The sequence below is a fragment of the Sceloporus occidentalis genome, unplaced genomic scaffold (assembly GCF_023333645.1).
Source record: "Sceloporus occidentalis isolate IW3139 unplaced genomic scaffold, rSceOcc1.0.p SCAF_2, whole genome shotgun sequence".
Taxonomy (NCBI): domain Eukaryota; kingdom Metazoa; phylum Chordata; class Lepidosauria; order Squamata; family Phrynosomatidae; genus Sceloporus; species Sceloporus occidentalis.
The window spans coordinates 121699092-121715626 of record NW_028316982.1 but is presented as its reverse complement, the minus strand read 5'-3'; the positions used below and the strand labels follow the sequence as shown (position 1 = coordinate 121715626).

Genomic DNA, 16535 nt, shown 5'->3' with positions numbered 1-16535 from the left:
GCGAGATAACACCAGGGTTATTTTAAATCGGTTTTATTAAAAACGTTGTATTTGAAATCGTTTCAAATATTAAGTGGGAACAACCCCTTTGACTATTTCAGTGTTTTCATTGTCTGCTTTAAGGTTATGTATATCACCCATGGTCCTTAATTTTGTTTTCTAGTGTTCAGCTCTAAACCTGCCTTTGCACTTTCTTCCTTCAGTTTCAAGTTTTCGTTAGCAATATGGTGCTATCTGCATATCTTAAATTTTTAATGTTCCTTCTTCCAATTCCCATACCTCTTTCCTCCAAATCTAAACCAGCTTTATGTATGATATGTTCAGTGTACAAGCTAAAGTGATAGGGTACTAAATGCAGCTTTGTCTGACTTCCTTACCAATTGGAAACCATTCTGTTTCTCCATATTCTGTCTTGAGTGCAAGTTACACATTAAGATAATCAGATGTTGTGGTAGCTTTTAATAGAGCAATCCATAGTTTTTCTTGGTGCTCTCTGTGTCTCTCTAACACAGATGGGTTATCCTGCACCTTCACAGTGTATTTTTTTAAAAAAATCTTCTAAAGTGTTACATGAGCATTTTGGCAGTAGCCCCATTACCTCAGCAGACCTGTATAAGGAGTGGCCTTCAAGCCGAAACCACCAGTTCTTCATTATGATCTTTGTGAATCACGCAAATGTGTCTGTGCAGAGACATTTAGAACCTTCTAGAATTGCTCAGGTGTTACAACCTCTGAACTCAGCTTCTGCAACCCCTGATTTTATGTCTTATTCTAACTTCATTGGAGGCACTAGATCCCTCCTTTCCTACCAAAAATGTTGGAGCCATCATTGACCAGATTATGAGAATGGTGAAGTCGCTAGATCTTTCCACCACACAGATCATAGCTCAATGATGTTTTCCACCACATCCAGACTACTGTACCTGCTGCCCTCCCTATGCTACCATACTTTGTCCAGGTCATCTGTAAATACTGGGCAGCTCCCTCCTCCAAACACTCCATGTCCATCAAGACTGAATCCCTTTATAGGTTTCAAGACTCTGATATGGCTTGGCTTGCTCAACCTCTAAAGCCAAATTCTATCATTGTGGATGCAAACCATTTCCCAGATGTTCTGAAGACTCCACTCGATGCCAGTCAATGAGTGGAAGAAACTGGATTCAATGAGTAGGAAGTTCTACTAATCCACTACTCTCATCTGTAAGATTTTGAATTACCTGGCCTGCATGGGCATGTACCCCAAATACTCAGGGAGAAGCTGTTTGCCTGTACAGTGCACTCTTCTTATTTGAGCTTCTGCAGATGGCAAGCCGTGTTGTGAATGGAGGTAGATGCATGCATGGGGAAAAACAGGACTTGAAGTCCTGTGTTTTTTCTTATTTGCGGTGGGTGGGGTCAACAGATCCTCCATGGATATGAAGGGACGACTGTAAATTGGGAATAAAGATTGGAGAGTAGCTTCATTGCTTCCGTCCAAAGCTCATAAGTTGGGTGGGCAGCAGATAGTGATCTCTTGCCATGTAGCAGACTTTGGTTGTAAAGCTTTGGCCAACAAATTGGCTCTCTGGGGACATGTTTGGCTTCGTTCTTCAGGGCTCTCTGAGCAAGCACAATTGGTTTTCAACACAGAAACAGATACAAAATTGGAATATGGGCAAAAGATGTACACTTTTAAGAAGTATTAGTCCAGGCTCGTTCAAAGTCGAGATCTTTCTGGTATTGATATGACAAGGCCACAAAGAGGACCTGTGGTTCATCTTGGGCTTGGTATGAGTGTGCCTTTCTGCAGCCTTCCTCTGCCTGGTAGAAACCAACCTCTTCTGGGTCTAAATTTATGTCTGGACACTTAAAGAAGCGACTTCTGTGCAGTGCTAGTCAATGTTAACTATAGTGCCACTGACTTTGTTTCTTAGAGATTCTCCATCAGTTATCACCCCCTTTGGACTTCTGCTGCCCATTAGCTGTTTGTCACCTTCAATCTGGCTCCTCATCAAAAGCCTGCCTGAGCAGCATAGCCTCTTGCCTCATAGGAGAATACAGTCCCACCACCACAAAAAACCACAAAAAAAAGTAGCACCATGGTGGGATTTATCTATACATAAGTAAAATACCACTCTGTGATCACCTTTTATTCCTCGCCCTCCATCATCAGAATTAATAGAAAAGATATGTGTAATTATCAAATAGACATTCTCGCATGTTCTTTAGAATATTTAAACCAAGGTATTGTCTGCCCACATCCATACATTATTGTTCAGTCTGCTAAGTTATACTCTTTTAGAAGCTCTTCAGTCTTTGAGAGAGGCTTTATAACAGACTGGTAGGAGTGTAGAGATAGTAATCTTCCACCTATTTCTTTCTGCTGGTGTTTCTCTGGATCTAACTCACTATTACTGCAAGAAAATATGAGCCTGCCCTTTGAAGATATAAAGATGTTTTCTTCAAGTAGATTGATATACTTAATTCAGATTGCAGAAGAATATAGTTTAAAATCTATTGTGTGATGTTTTCATATTATCAGTATCAAATGTGCTTGGGGAATGTTGTTCTTAATGAAATGCATTTTCATAGTGATTTGACTGAGTAAAGTAGATGAAACTGCAGCTTTAGTTGGCATTTCGTATGTTGATAGTAAGCACCTGTTTCCTGTTACATCAAGTGGGAAACAAAAAATGAAGTTCCAGGAGACACTTACTAACTAAGCATTGGGAGTTCCTCAGATAGACATCTTTGCATCTTGCAGCAACAGGGAGTATCATGTATATTGCAGTGGGACAGGAGTTGAAATAGCAGCCATGAAAAATGTGATCTTCCACAGGCTCTCTCCTCTCTCTTTCCCCACTCATAATGAATATGGTGTTTAAGATTTGGGAGTAAGGGACACTCTACATTTTCATCACACTGTGATGGCTGCCTCTTCAGCCATGGCTGTTCACTTTGCTACACCTCTTACACCACCAGTTTATTCAGCTTCCCATGTACCTATATTTTCTTATACCTTATATCTATGAGAGATTTCAGCACCCAGTTTTAGTTCACTGTGCAGTAACTGCACCTCTGTCATTAGTACCAGATGAGATCCTCAATGTTCTGAGGGCATCCATCTATTTACTGTAGCTGTTCTGTATCAAATTATACTTCCAGTATCTCCTTGTACCATCAGTTTTCATATCTGTACAGCAAATCATTACTGATATCACAACAACACAATCCAACATAACTTTTTAAAATGATTTTTTACTCAACTGGCATTTGGTTGGATTTAGGCATTTAACTGAAAGGCAGACTTAGGGGGAAATCAGACCAGCAGTAAGAGCTGGTTTGGGGGTGGCATGGGAGCGTGGTGACTGCATGCCGCATGCCTTGACTCCACCCCCAAGCCGGGGTCACGCCGCACACCAACCAGACAGAGGACAGCAGGGGAACACTCCTGTGCCACAGTGATTAGATACCGCACATTGCAGGAGTGGAGAAGAGCCATGGTGCGAAAAGAGGTGCCTTTTTTCTTGCACAAAAAGGAGCGGCATTTTGTTGCATATTTTTGTGCCTGAAAAATGTTGCTGCAGCCCCGATCTGGCGCACAAAAGGGCGTCATGACACTCCTGTTTTCAGCCTTAATCTCTGTATTTATTAAATTATTATATGGAAACAAATGCCCTGTTTTCTTGTCCTAGATAGCTGCCAAAACTATAAAAACAGTAAGAAGACTAGTAACAATCATAATTCAAACCAGGTTGCCATATTAAAAGTGGCATCCAACAGTTGACAACTGAACAAGCCCACTCCAGCAGTGTTCCTGAACTGATTTCTTAAGGGGAGTAGAATGACCTTCATGAATTGCTGGAGCCTTTTATGTCATTGGATAGCATCTAACATATTATCTAACTGCTAAGACTTGGAAGCACAGATGCAGAATTTTAAATCTTATAGTAGCAGTGAATAGTGCGTTGACTTAGATGTTGCTCTGTTTGCAAATACCTTTTTAAAATATTTATTTTATTAGCACATTGGACGTCTATATGTAAGAACTACACATAAGGGATTTATAGGACAAGACAAAAACACATGATTACTACCCCCAACCTATGGATATAAATGCTAAGTAATTTATATTCTTATGTTCAACAGTGGAACATGCTGCTTTGGAGTGTGGTGAAGTCTCCTTCTTTGGAGATTTTTAAACAGGCTGAATGGCCATATGTCAGGAATGCTTTGATTGTGTGTTCCTGCATGGCAGGGGGGTTGGACTGGATGGGCCTTGTGGTCTCTTCCGATTCTGTGATTCTATGATTCCATCTAGAGATCAGTCAGAGTGTCAAAAAGATAACCTGTCAAAGCAACAGGAAACTCCTGAAGAGCCATCAGATCCATCTGAATCCATATGCCTTCTGGGGCAGACCATCTTAATTGCTGCCCCTACAGAGATACTGAGTCCCGGTAAATCTAAATCCCACCTGAAGGCGGATGAAAATGGATTTAGAGTGAGAAACTGCTGAAGGGAAAATGTTTAACTACTCAGATATACTTATTACATAGAGCTAATGAAATATCATTCATTGGAGATAACTAATTGCTGAAAAGCATAACAATTTTTGACTGTTTAGAGTGTTGTGTTTGCAGGCAGAAGAGCAGTAAATGAAAGATGGGAAGACTTTGTTGGGTATTCAGCTTGACCATTGTATTTATTTTACTTGTTTTTACTCTGAATAGTAGGGCTGTGTGTTAGGAATGCTTAGCTTCTGGTAAGAACCGTGTAGCCCTGTGCAATTAGCCACCTATTCATTCATAGAGAGACATGACATCATTTTTTAAAAAACACAAATGGAGGAACAGTGGCTGTTACTTGATAAAAAGGCTTATTCTTGTTAAGTGCAATGTACACTGTTGCTACCCTACGATTGTCATCTTGTGCACACTTTCTTAGAATAAGCTTCTGTGGAATCCAATTTTGAGTTGTGATGAAATGGTCTTACTTCCTCATTTTCTAGATTGCTTAGGAATGATTGGCTAGGAATGAAATGAAAACCCTCTTAAGACTAAAAATTATTATGATTTACAACTAATATCATTAAGAGGGTGACTATATTTAGGATTGTGTGTCTGCTCTACTTCAAAATAACTGATTCTTTTCTGTAGAATTACTCTGAAAAGAGCAACTCCTCTTGAAAGTATTTATTACTGCAAACTAGAATAACCTCAAACTAGTATTGTATTTTCCAAACCACCTCTTCTAAACAAATAGCAACTAAATCAGAAGTCAGTAATTCCAAACAGGTTCCGTATTATGAAGACCAAATGTTAATATATGAAAGACACAATTTGCCTGTTAGTTTTTTAAGGTTCATAGCTTTGAAATATTTTACCACAAACGTTAGAGGTTGAAAAAATGCACTTACATGTCAGTTTGATAGACGCCAAAAGAACATTTTCCACACATGTTTGCATTTAAACATTATTGGAACAAGATGGAAAAAGTAACATCGGTACAAAAGTAAGGCTAAAACATTAGCTCTTAAGATTTGTGATTTAAAGACTTTTTTTTTCCTTTTCAGTTAAGTCAGCCAGCTTTTCCCATGTGTTTTTTGAAAAGCCCTCAAATTTTAAAAAAACTGCCTTTCATTTACTACAGCTTGAAATTTCCTCTAAGTCCTGCATTTTATCTTTGGAGATGCTGAAACGTGAAGCTTCAAAATGTTGATGCGTAAACTTTATTTTAGAGATTTTGACATGTTAAAAAAATGTAAAAGTAAAATTTACAGAATAGACACACTCATAAATTTATTTGTGCTGTTTGTCTTTAACTCTGAAAAAAAAATACATATCCCTTATATTTTTCATGTTGAAAAGAGTGTGCATCTAAAATAGCAATGTTTAAAGTCACACACCCCAGACTGTCTCATGTTTGTTTGGTTCATTTATTCACTGATACTCATCTTTTCTTCTGGCAACTAAAAGTGGTATGTATGTTTTTCCCCTGACATTTTATTCTCACACTAAACTGGTGAAGTTGGTTATGTTGTAACATGGTGATTAAGCTGACGATATCCTGTGAACTTCTTGGTTTAATAAAGATTTGAACATACTCCTTTCCAGTCTCCATCCAGCACTATAACTACTACACAACACAAATTATAGTAAATGGAAAAGGGGTAGAGATACAGGATTCCCCTTGGATTATATGCAAATTAATGTATGTTGTATACAAATTTGCCAGTTGCATCATACATACAAAATTTGATTATAATGTCTCTAAAAATATTTTAAGCTTCAAACCTTCTATATGCGTACTCAGCTGAGTATGTTATTTAGGATATCTTGGGCAAAGACTGGTTTACTGAAACCAGTTATGTATATAACTTTGCCTTTAAGGGACACAGAACAGATGGGTTTAAAAAAAAGAATGGAAGCCTTTAGTATGCGAGGACTTGATGTCCTATCATTCACAGCTTACAGAAAGTACATTGTGGGAGGAGGTGTAGGAACGTGTATAGACAATTACACACACAACACACATTTTTAAATATACTGCTGTATAGTAAGGAGATGTCAGACATTTTTCTTGAGTTTCAGAGGGCAGTCTGACTGGGTGTTCTTCTTGGTTTATGAAGCCTGGATACAATTTTAATAATTATTTCTTCAGTGAGAGAAGCTTCCTTGCTTTGCAAATACAGTCTGCACAGCTGCCCCTAGTTTCATATTCTGGATGGAATGTGTGGCTGGATTTTGTGGACAAACTTGTAAAATATGAATTCTGGAATTCCATATACTGTATAAATTTCCCCCCGTTCCTTAATTGTATTTAACAAACTATTGCAGCATTTCTCCCCTGCAGCTTGCTATCACTTGAGACTGTATCTGTCTGGCATAGCAGTACTAGATATATCTGTAGTGTGAGACCCAGTAAAACCATATGTACTTCCATATATACTTGACTATAAGTTGACATCATGTATAAGTCGATGGCAGGTTTTGGGGCCAAAATTGTGGATTTTGATACGACCCATGGATAAGTCGAGGGTAAAATTTAGGGGCATGTAACAAAGGATGTAAAGGGTAATACAAAGGAAAATGATGCCAAAAGAACTTAGAAAATTCTAGCAGCCATATGTTGGTGCTCATCCTAAAGGCTAAATGGATGAGAAAGTAGAGGGGATCCATGCTTGGTGCTCCCAGGATAGATTAAGCTGTTGCCTTTTACCACTCTGTTCAGAGAAAAGGGATGGCTCCCTTTTTATATATATAAGAATTAAAGTACAGTAATTACCTTGACCCATGGATAAGTCGACCCAAGTTTTTGGGGTCAATTTTTTGACTAAAATTTCTAGACTTATACATGAGTATATGCAGTATATTTATTGCTGGTTCCTTCTGATGGTGTTTTACTCTCATGTCCTAGCAGTTGTATGGTCTAGCTGAAATTAAATACATAGGTTGTGAATCCAGGACTGTCCAAAGTCCTTTCATGATGGGTCTCTATGTCTGAGGTTAGATATCAATCAATAGATAGATAAACCTAAGCAATTTCCCTTGCCTAGCTTATAATGTTCATATTAATATTGTTTTTAGATCACTCCTACACTCACTGGATGTTTGAAGCTTGTAAATAAAGCTAATAAATATAAAAGAGTAAAGTAGATGACAAGAAAAAAATTGAACAAAGGTTATGGAGACTCACAGATGCACACAGAGAGAATGAAATCAGAATGACATTCACTGCTGAAAATTTGCCAAGATAATGTTTCTCCAATCAACCTAAAAAACCAGGAGTGTACCCCAATCTGTGTTCTTATTGGGCTACTTCAGCCTTCTCCAGTGTGGTGCTCTCCAGATTTATGACCTTTGAATATTATAGGCAGCTGTTATGGGAGCTGTAGTCCAACACATTTAGATGACTCTAGATTTGGAAAGGATGCTTTTATAGACACTTATGTAGCAATAATGAGTAAGATATAGGACAGGGAGAGAGAGGGAGAAAGAAACAGAGAGCAAGGGGTGAAATATAACAAAAATTTAGGAGTTAACAAGCCTGAAGCTCATGCTTTTGAATGTGTGAATGAATTTGTAAACTTAAACATTCTCTTAAATTTTACAAGTTTAAGAGAAAGTTTAAGTTTACAAATTCATTCGCACACTCAAAAGTTAAATTTGAAGGTGCTTTAATACAGTCAGCTTTCCATATCTATGGATTTTTTATCCACCAATTCAAGCATCCATGGCTTAAAAATATTTTTAAAATGTATACATTCCAAAAAGCAAACCTTAATTTTGCCATTTTATATAAGGGACACCCTTTTACTGTGCCACTGTATTCAATGGGATTTCAGCATCCACGGATTTTGGTTTCCACGAGGGGTCCTGGAACCGAACTGCAGCGGATACCAACGGCCCACTGTACTAGACAATTTAAAAGCTGCTGAAAAATTGGGATGGCAGAGGAATAATTAGGACTCTCTTTGCCAAACTGGGTTGTTTGGAGGGTATGCCACCGCCAGCAAAACCATTGGCTTGTCCCTTCCTTGCTTTGCTTCCCTTCTCTATAACTCACAAAGCACCCCCTTTTTTTTACCCAAGCCTCTTCCTAGCACAACATTTATTTATAATAATAATAATAATAATAATAATAATAATAATTTGTTTTATTTATATACCGCTATTCCAAAGATCATAGCGGTGAACAGCAAGTAAGCTAATTAGCAATCTAGTTCTTAATACCTCAGTCTTTTGCAATAGTGATTGCAAATTTGTACTGGATTTGCCAGTACTTTCTTATAGCTCTACAGTACCAGAACACAGCTTGATTCTGCCAGGAAAAGGTGTTCCTGTTCAGAGTTCCAGCCAGCCATTCCTTCTTAAAGGTTAATATGAAATGTAAAACAGACCAAAATTACTCTTTTTCTCCCCTTTATGCCCCATGTTTTTAAAATCTGACACTCAGTAGTACCCCATGGTGTTTCTGCCCATACTGATCATGATGTTATTTCTTCCTATCTAAATAATATACTATTCTGGATATCGCTAGAACAGGTCCTCTATTGATTTTTAGCAGGCCTGTTTTGACTCCAGTTTTATCCATAATAAATAATAAGAGTTCTCTACTAGAGTTAATTATGATTAAAGAAAACTTCATTAATATTATCAATATCCAGACTGTGCCATTTTGTTTTTTACTTTTCTTTCTCCTTAGGCTTGCTGCAAACATCCTTGACACTGGTGTGTGTGAGTGTGAGTGTGCATGCGCGTGTGATTAATATGATCAGGTTATGAAGTTGGCTTATTTCCTTAAACCATATACAAGCTTAACCAGTCTTTAGGGTTTGAATGTAAGTTACAATAAACTGTAGTTAACTGAGGTTAAACATATTTACTTGCTTTCTTAGTTGTTAATTTGCACTCTATATATTGATTTCACATGGTGCTTTACAGTTTCCATTTTGTTGGCGTGGCACTTTATAAAAGCAGCTACTGCAGTACATGGATGTATGTTCAACTATTACTTCTTCTGCTGACATAGTTCTGTAATGTGAAATTTTGATGTATGAAAAATTGCAAAGCCTAACTATCTTTCCTCTCTTCTTCTTTTCCTGTTGGATTTGTTACAGATTTGAAGAACTTGTGAAAAAGTTCAAAGTAGAATATCACGCTGGTGGGTCAACTCAGAACTCCGTTAAAGTCGCTCAGGTTTGTTTCTTCTCAGAATAAATTAAATATAAAAATGATGAAAATCATTTGCCTAAGCATTTTTTCTTCTAAGATTGTTTATCTTATGATATAGGAGCAAAATCATAGCATAAGCCAAAGTGTCTGGATGTCGGTAATCATTTTGAGAGTGGTATGTGTTTGAAATGACTAGTCATCTAAATTTCTGACCCTTTCATCCCTCTCTTCTGCATTTGCATTTACTATTTATTAATTTTCATAGGTTTGTAGTTTACAGAAAGCAGTAAGTAGAATCTAGCAAGGCTATGGTGATGCCCCTTAAGATCTCTACTGTCTACCTGTCCCATGAAATTGTCAGGATTATGTACACACGAATAGCCATTTCAGAATTTTAATATGTGCAGCTTTCCAGTGCAGCTGTTACATTTTATTTGTTTGGTAACAGATCTATTGTTCTTTCTTAGGCTGTTTGGTTCCTGTTAACTTATTTCAGTGGGATCTCTGGATTCTGGAATTTGTTCAGGCATTGTGATATATCTGTGTAAAATGAATTATTACTTTAGGGACAAGTGGGAATATTACCTCCATTTAACCATTTTTAAAAAATCAAGCAGTAAATGAGAAAAGCATTGATGGAGTTCATGGTAAGGATTCCTCAAATTACTGAGAAAGGTTAACATTCCCCCAAGTGCTTGTGAATGTGAAATTAAAATCTTCCACACAGCATTGCATCATTTCTACCTATCTGTCTTACAGCTTTGTCTCCTAGGCCAGTTTTTATACACTCAGATTCCCTTTGGGCAACATTGTGAAGCTTATAATAACAAAGCAGGTTGCACTTATGCATTTGCATTTATGACTACCTTTAGTGTGATATGGTCTGGTTATCTTTTTCTCTCTTTTATTCTATTACTGTTGTTGAGTAGCAGAGGGGAGAGGGTGAGATGCTGATACTGAACTGTAAAATTGACATTCCAGATCATACACTAATATTCAGGTTTCAATAATGCTGAAGACAGGGAGCCTTTTGAAGGAATCAGGCTTTAGCAGTTACCATGTGCCACATAGTTCCAAAGGAACTAACTGACTGCCAGTTCATTGGAAGAAGAAGCAAATTCATGGGCACAGATAGATAAGAGTTAAGTGCTCGTCAGTGTATCAAGCATAGATCACAGGAAGCTAGGGATATCAGAGGCTGATAGCAAGAGTGTTGAACAGGTACCCTCCAGCACAACCTTCTTGGACTGCCCCTCCAAGAAGGACTGAAGCCATTATAAAGCAGTGTCCCCAAGCCCCATCCCAGAGAGGTGATTCAGAAGAATACCATGGTTGATGGTATCGAAAGCCACTGGCAGAACCAACAGGGACGTCCCCTCCCCTCCGGTCCAGTTCCCTGCCATAGGTCATCCACCAAGGCAAAATTGATGGAAATTGATTTTTAATAAAAGGGCTTTTTATGGTGCTATAGTGTTGTCATTTTTTGTTTTAAAGTAATATTTTAAATGGTTTTAATTTTGTTGTAATTTAATGTTGTTTTCATCTTAGGTTTGGATGTTTTAACTACCATATATACCCAACTATAAGTCGACCTCATATATAAGTCGAGGGCAGGTTTGGGGGCCAAAATTATGGATTTTGCTATGACCCATGGATAAGTTGAGGGTAAAACCTAGGGGGCATATAGCAAAGGATCTAAAGGATGAATCAAAGCAAAAAAAAAAAAAAATTCCAACAGACATAACTCTTTGTTCTTACTCTTAAGGATGGATGGATGGATGGATGGATGGATGAGAGTGTAAAGGAGGGGGGGGTCAGTGCTTCCAGGACAGATTATACGCTTGTTTTTCACCAGAGGATGGTTTCTTCTTTTAAATAATACAGTACTTACATTGACCCGTGGATAAGTCGACTCAGGTTTTTGGGTCAATTCTTTGACCTAAGTTTCTAGGTCTGAGTATGTACAATATATGTGTCTTATTGTATATTATGTCTTTTTGTAAATTATCTTGAGTCCCAGTCTGGGAAAAAGGTGGGCTGTAAATAAAATGGAGGGATGGATGAATGAGAACTGGGGAGAAATCTTGGAATTTCTAATTGTTTTGAAAAAGTACAATGATCAGAATGAACAGCACACTGCAGAAGTAAAATGTTATTAATATCTGTCCTTTTTCCCAGTCAAAGTTGCTCATGAAAGTTAAAAGATATACAGTCAGCCCTCAGTATCTGCTGATTTGCCATCTGCGAATTTGATTATCCACGGACGGCAAGCCCGCATTATCCCCAATGGTGGTGCGTGCATGCAGCCACACTGCCCTTAGGAACAGAGTTTCTGGTACCTGTATTTAAAGCTGTTCCACATCTTTCCAACTTTACCCATGGATTAGGTTATCTAAACTCCGGTTCGGAGGCAGCCTCAGAAGGTAGCTTTGGCATCATAGGGCTGAAACATTTCCAAAAGTTAATGCAGTGGTCCTGTGATTATTGCAATCCATGGTGTCACCTTTCTTGAGGATTAGAATATATACTGAGTGTTTCTAGTCTGTGGACCATACTTTTGATTCCCATATTTGTTGTCAGATTTTAGTTACAAATGGCTAAATTTCTGACAAAATTTAAATTCCCAGAACGCCATAGCATTAAGCATGACAGTTGAAGTGGTGTCAGACTGGATTATTTCCACTGTGCGAATGCAGCCTTAGTAATAGGAAGGTTTCACCATGTCCTTTTGCTGTACTGTCTCATCGATTTTTCCTCTTATAAGTAATCAAAACATAATTCTCATTTCCTATGAATGAAAAAATGTTAACAGTAAAATACAGTGACATGAGTAGTGTTATGTATTAAATTACTTTATAAATTATGTCTATAATACAGCCTTACATTTTAAGAACTCAGCATGCAATTTTGCTTTCCTCTGTACTGTGTATTTATTTATACAATGTATAAATATTTATTTGTACAATGGTAGCACATTTGGTTGTTTATTGCTTACATTCATTCCATTAATTCTTTTTCTGACGAACTGTTTTTGTGCCATTTGGCTTTCTTGCATATCATTAGCTTTTTCAGGACACTTAGTTGAACACATTTCTGATTAGAAGGTGAAATAACATTGAAGCTAAAACTACTTAGGAATTTTTTAAGAATTAGAATTAATTTAGTGTAAAAACTATATAGAGGAAAAATTACTGAATTTGTGTGTTGGTGCAGATATATAAAGGTCTTATCTTTATCTTGATACTGCAGCAAATAATTGCTTGGGATGAAACAAGTGTATTATTGCTGCTGGTACAATACTGCTAAATTATGATTTAGTTATTTAGTTATGATAAAGTCATCAATCCATCAATGTGCCAGTTCACTGAATAAACTGACCTACTTAAGAGTGCAAAAGGAACACCTTACCAATTTTTTATTTGGCTTTAAAGACAGCAGTGTCAGGAAATTACAGATCTTTGCATTATCTGTAAACATTATTTATGACTACTAAAATTAAGAACTGCAGTTGCAAGCTTATACATATTTAAGATTAAAAAGTCTATTATTATAATAATAAATCAATACTGAAATGATTGTGGTGATTATGTTTCTTCAAGTCAGCTTATGGTAACCCTCTCATAGGGTTTTCTTGGGGGGGGGGGGGAATTTTAGAGGAAGTTTCCCTTCTCCAAGACGGAGAGTGTATGGCTTGCCCAAAGGTCATCCAGTGCATTTTCAGTGCTGAGCGAAGTTTATAAAATTCCCATCAGAAAAAAATTATTCTTCTCTCCCCCCCCCCCCCCCTTTCTGTTACTCATTTAAATCAGTGATTTATTATATGGGCTAATGTTAATAGTCTATTGAAAAATTATTTCAGAAGGTTAGACTAGAGTGGCGCAGTGGTTAAATGCCTGAACTGCAGCCACTCACTCAAAACCACAAGGTTGCGAGTTCAAGACCAGCAAAAGGGCTCAAGCTTGACTCAGGCTTGCATCCTTCTGAGGTCACTAAAATGAGTACCCAGATTGTTGGGAGCAAATTAGCTTGCAGTTGTAAACCGTTTAGACACTGCTTAGGTAGTATGAAGTGGTATATAAATGAAGCTTGTTTGTTTTGTTTGTTTGTTTTTAATTAGTGAATAAACGTATGTGTATGTCCCTACAAGTCATCTGTCGACTTATGATATGCATGATTTTCATGTTTGTTGTTAACTGCCATCAAGTCATCCTTGTCTGATGGCAACCCTATGGATGAGACATTGCTAAGAGCCTCTATCCTCCACTGCCCTGCTAAGGTCTTGCAGATTCAGCTCTGTGGTCTACTTAATAGAGTCCATCCATCTGGCATGCATTCTGCATCTCTCTTCTTCTACCTTTACTAGCATTGTTGTCTTTTCTAATGAGTCGTGCCTTCTCATGATGTGACCAAAGTATGACTGCCTGAGTCTTATCAGCTTGGCTTCCATGGAGAGTTCAGGCTTTATCTACTCAAGGACTCATTTGTTTCTCTTCTGGGCTGTCCACAGTATCCTCAGCACTCTTCTCCAGCATCACATCTCAAATGAGTTTATTTTCTTCCTGCCCACTTTCTTTATTGTCCAGCTCTCACATTCATACATGGTGATGGGGAATATAATGGCTTGCACGATTCTAACTTTACTGCTTAGTTGTATATCTTTATACTTTAGAACCTTCTATCGTTCTTTAATAGCTGCCCTTCCCATTACCATTTTTCTGGTTTCTTGACTGCAGTCTCCATTCTGATCAGTATTTGGGAAATATTTTACTATTTCAATTTACTCATTATCTAGGCTGATTTTATGTAGATCCTCTGGAGTCATTATTTTTGTTTTCTTTATGTTCAGTAAACTTCAGCCTGCTTTTGCACTTTGTTTATCTTTTAATAGTAATTGTTCCAAGTTTTTGATATTTTCATAGATTCTGATAATTTCATAGTTTTTTCTTACCCACTCAGAGTTGGTTTGCTAGCTCCTTCCTCTGAAATATAGCCAGTATTAATTGGCGATCCTCCATCCAAGCACTAACCAGGGCTGACCCTGCTGAGCTTCCAAGATCGGACAGGATCTGGTGCATTTATAGTGAAGCTTATATCAGGTTTCTTAATTATCACAGTTTTACATGATGTAATCGTAATTTTAGGCCAGTATTTATTAGACCAAACCTATTTCTTAATCCAAACAAATTCCAAAACAAAGATATGTTTTTAGTTTTTCTGAAGCTGCCACTTTAGAATAAATATATTGGTTCATAGATGAGAAAATATCTTGAAAAATGAATTCTCCAAAACTAGTTTCTTACTGTGCTTGTTATTTAAATCAGGTTTTCCATTTTATAATTCATAGATTTCCTGAACAAATGTGCATACCAGTGCATACTATAATAAACAAAACATTATTTTGCAACTAAGTAAAGCTTGGAGAGAAAAAAAACTTTTGTATATACACTGAAGAATTTAATCCAAACCTTTGATGTAGCCTGCATGCTTTTTACCCTCCAGAATTTTGGGCACTTAGAAGAAATGTGAAATTTAATTGATTTCTCCTTGGTACACTACTTGCATAGATGCAAGACAGTAAGCAAGATCATTTACTTGGCAAGGGTGTGCCTTGGCCAAAGGAACTGATAGTTTCTTGGCTGATCTGTGTTTCTCCATAACCTTAAAAACAGCTTCCTGTGCATTGTGGGATGTTGCTTAGGCAGGGCCCCAACCTTTGTAAGGGAATTTTCCAGGCTGTGTAGAAAGTTGTTGTTTTGAAATAGGTTTTAACCCACCTACCCCTTGCTTGATTGTAACACTATCTCACATGAGGTTGAGATTTTTGCCAATGCATCAGCAATGATGAAATAAAAATCAGGCCCCTTCACTTCCTCCTGTTCAGTATACTTTAAAGGGAGGAACCTTTACCAGGTAAAGACAGGGACCTCCCTGCTTCTCAAATGAGGAAATGGAGAGATCTCAGTTTTCATCCGATTGTGCAGGAAGCGACCAAAAAAGGACAAAGAGGACCAAGGAATTCAGAATTCAGTGTGTCCCAGGAGCCTGAAATGTGTGTGAGTATATATATTTTAAAAAATGAGGACACAGGGAGATCATAGAACATCAAAGATAATGGGACATGATGAAGGAAGTGGACACTGGACAGGCTCAGCAGAGAATCACTACAGACCAGTCTGGAAAGTCTCAAGGCAGGAAGTTCCTCATGTATGTTTGAAGAAAGTTATGCTGAGATACACTGTTCCTGTTCTACCAGAACAACTGCAGAGTCCTCTGCTCACCCAGCCCAGGATGAAAAAAGATAAAAACACAACCAGATTTTTTGTTTGCAATATATTGTTGCCAGTACCAGAAACAGTATGCTTCTGTACATTAGTCACTGGGGAGTGGGAGGGTACAGTTGTGCTCATGTCCTGCTTGTGGGCTTCCCACAGACAACTTATTGGTCACTGTGCTGACAGTGTGTTGGACCATATAGGCCTTCAATTTGGTCCATTTGAAATATTATCAAACATTCTAAGAAGCATGTTTGTATTTCTAGATTTGCTTTTGTCTCGCTTTATTTTATCTCCATAGAAATCTGCTTGAGATAGGCGAGAGTGTATGATTGACCGACATCATCCAGTGAACTTAATAACTAAGTGATGATTTGAAGCTGGGTCTCCTGGCTTCAGTTGTACTACTGTACTTAAATCAATAGGCAATTGACTTTGGCACTGGTGAGAGCTTATGTTTCTGACTGGAGATGCCTGTCAGCCAGTGGAAGGCGCTTTGCTATGTTGATTGGTTTGTCCAGGAGAGGGGAAAAGACCTCCCTGCCATACTTGCTAAGAAATTAAATTTCACCATAATAATAAAAAGAAGCTGCTGTCTACACAATAATA

General features: G+C 37.7%; 1 protein-coding gene across 3 annotated transcripts in view; it reads left to right on the top strand.

The window, feature by feature from the left end:
* The window catches only part of ADK (adenosine kinase), a 225869-nt gene that overhangs the window by 80987 nt on the left and 128347 nt on the right, over window positions 1-16535 (top strand). For all 3 annotated transcript variants that reach the window (XM_089510759.1, XM_089510757.1, XM_089510758.1), the window contains exon 4: window positions 9600-9678. In XM_089510759.1, coding sequence (XP_089366885.1) covers window positions 9600-9678 — 79 coding nt within the window. The remainder of the gene's footprint in view (window positions 1-9599; window positions 9679-16535) is intronic.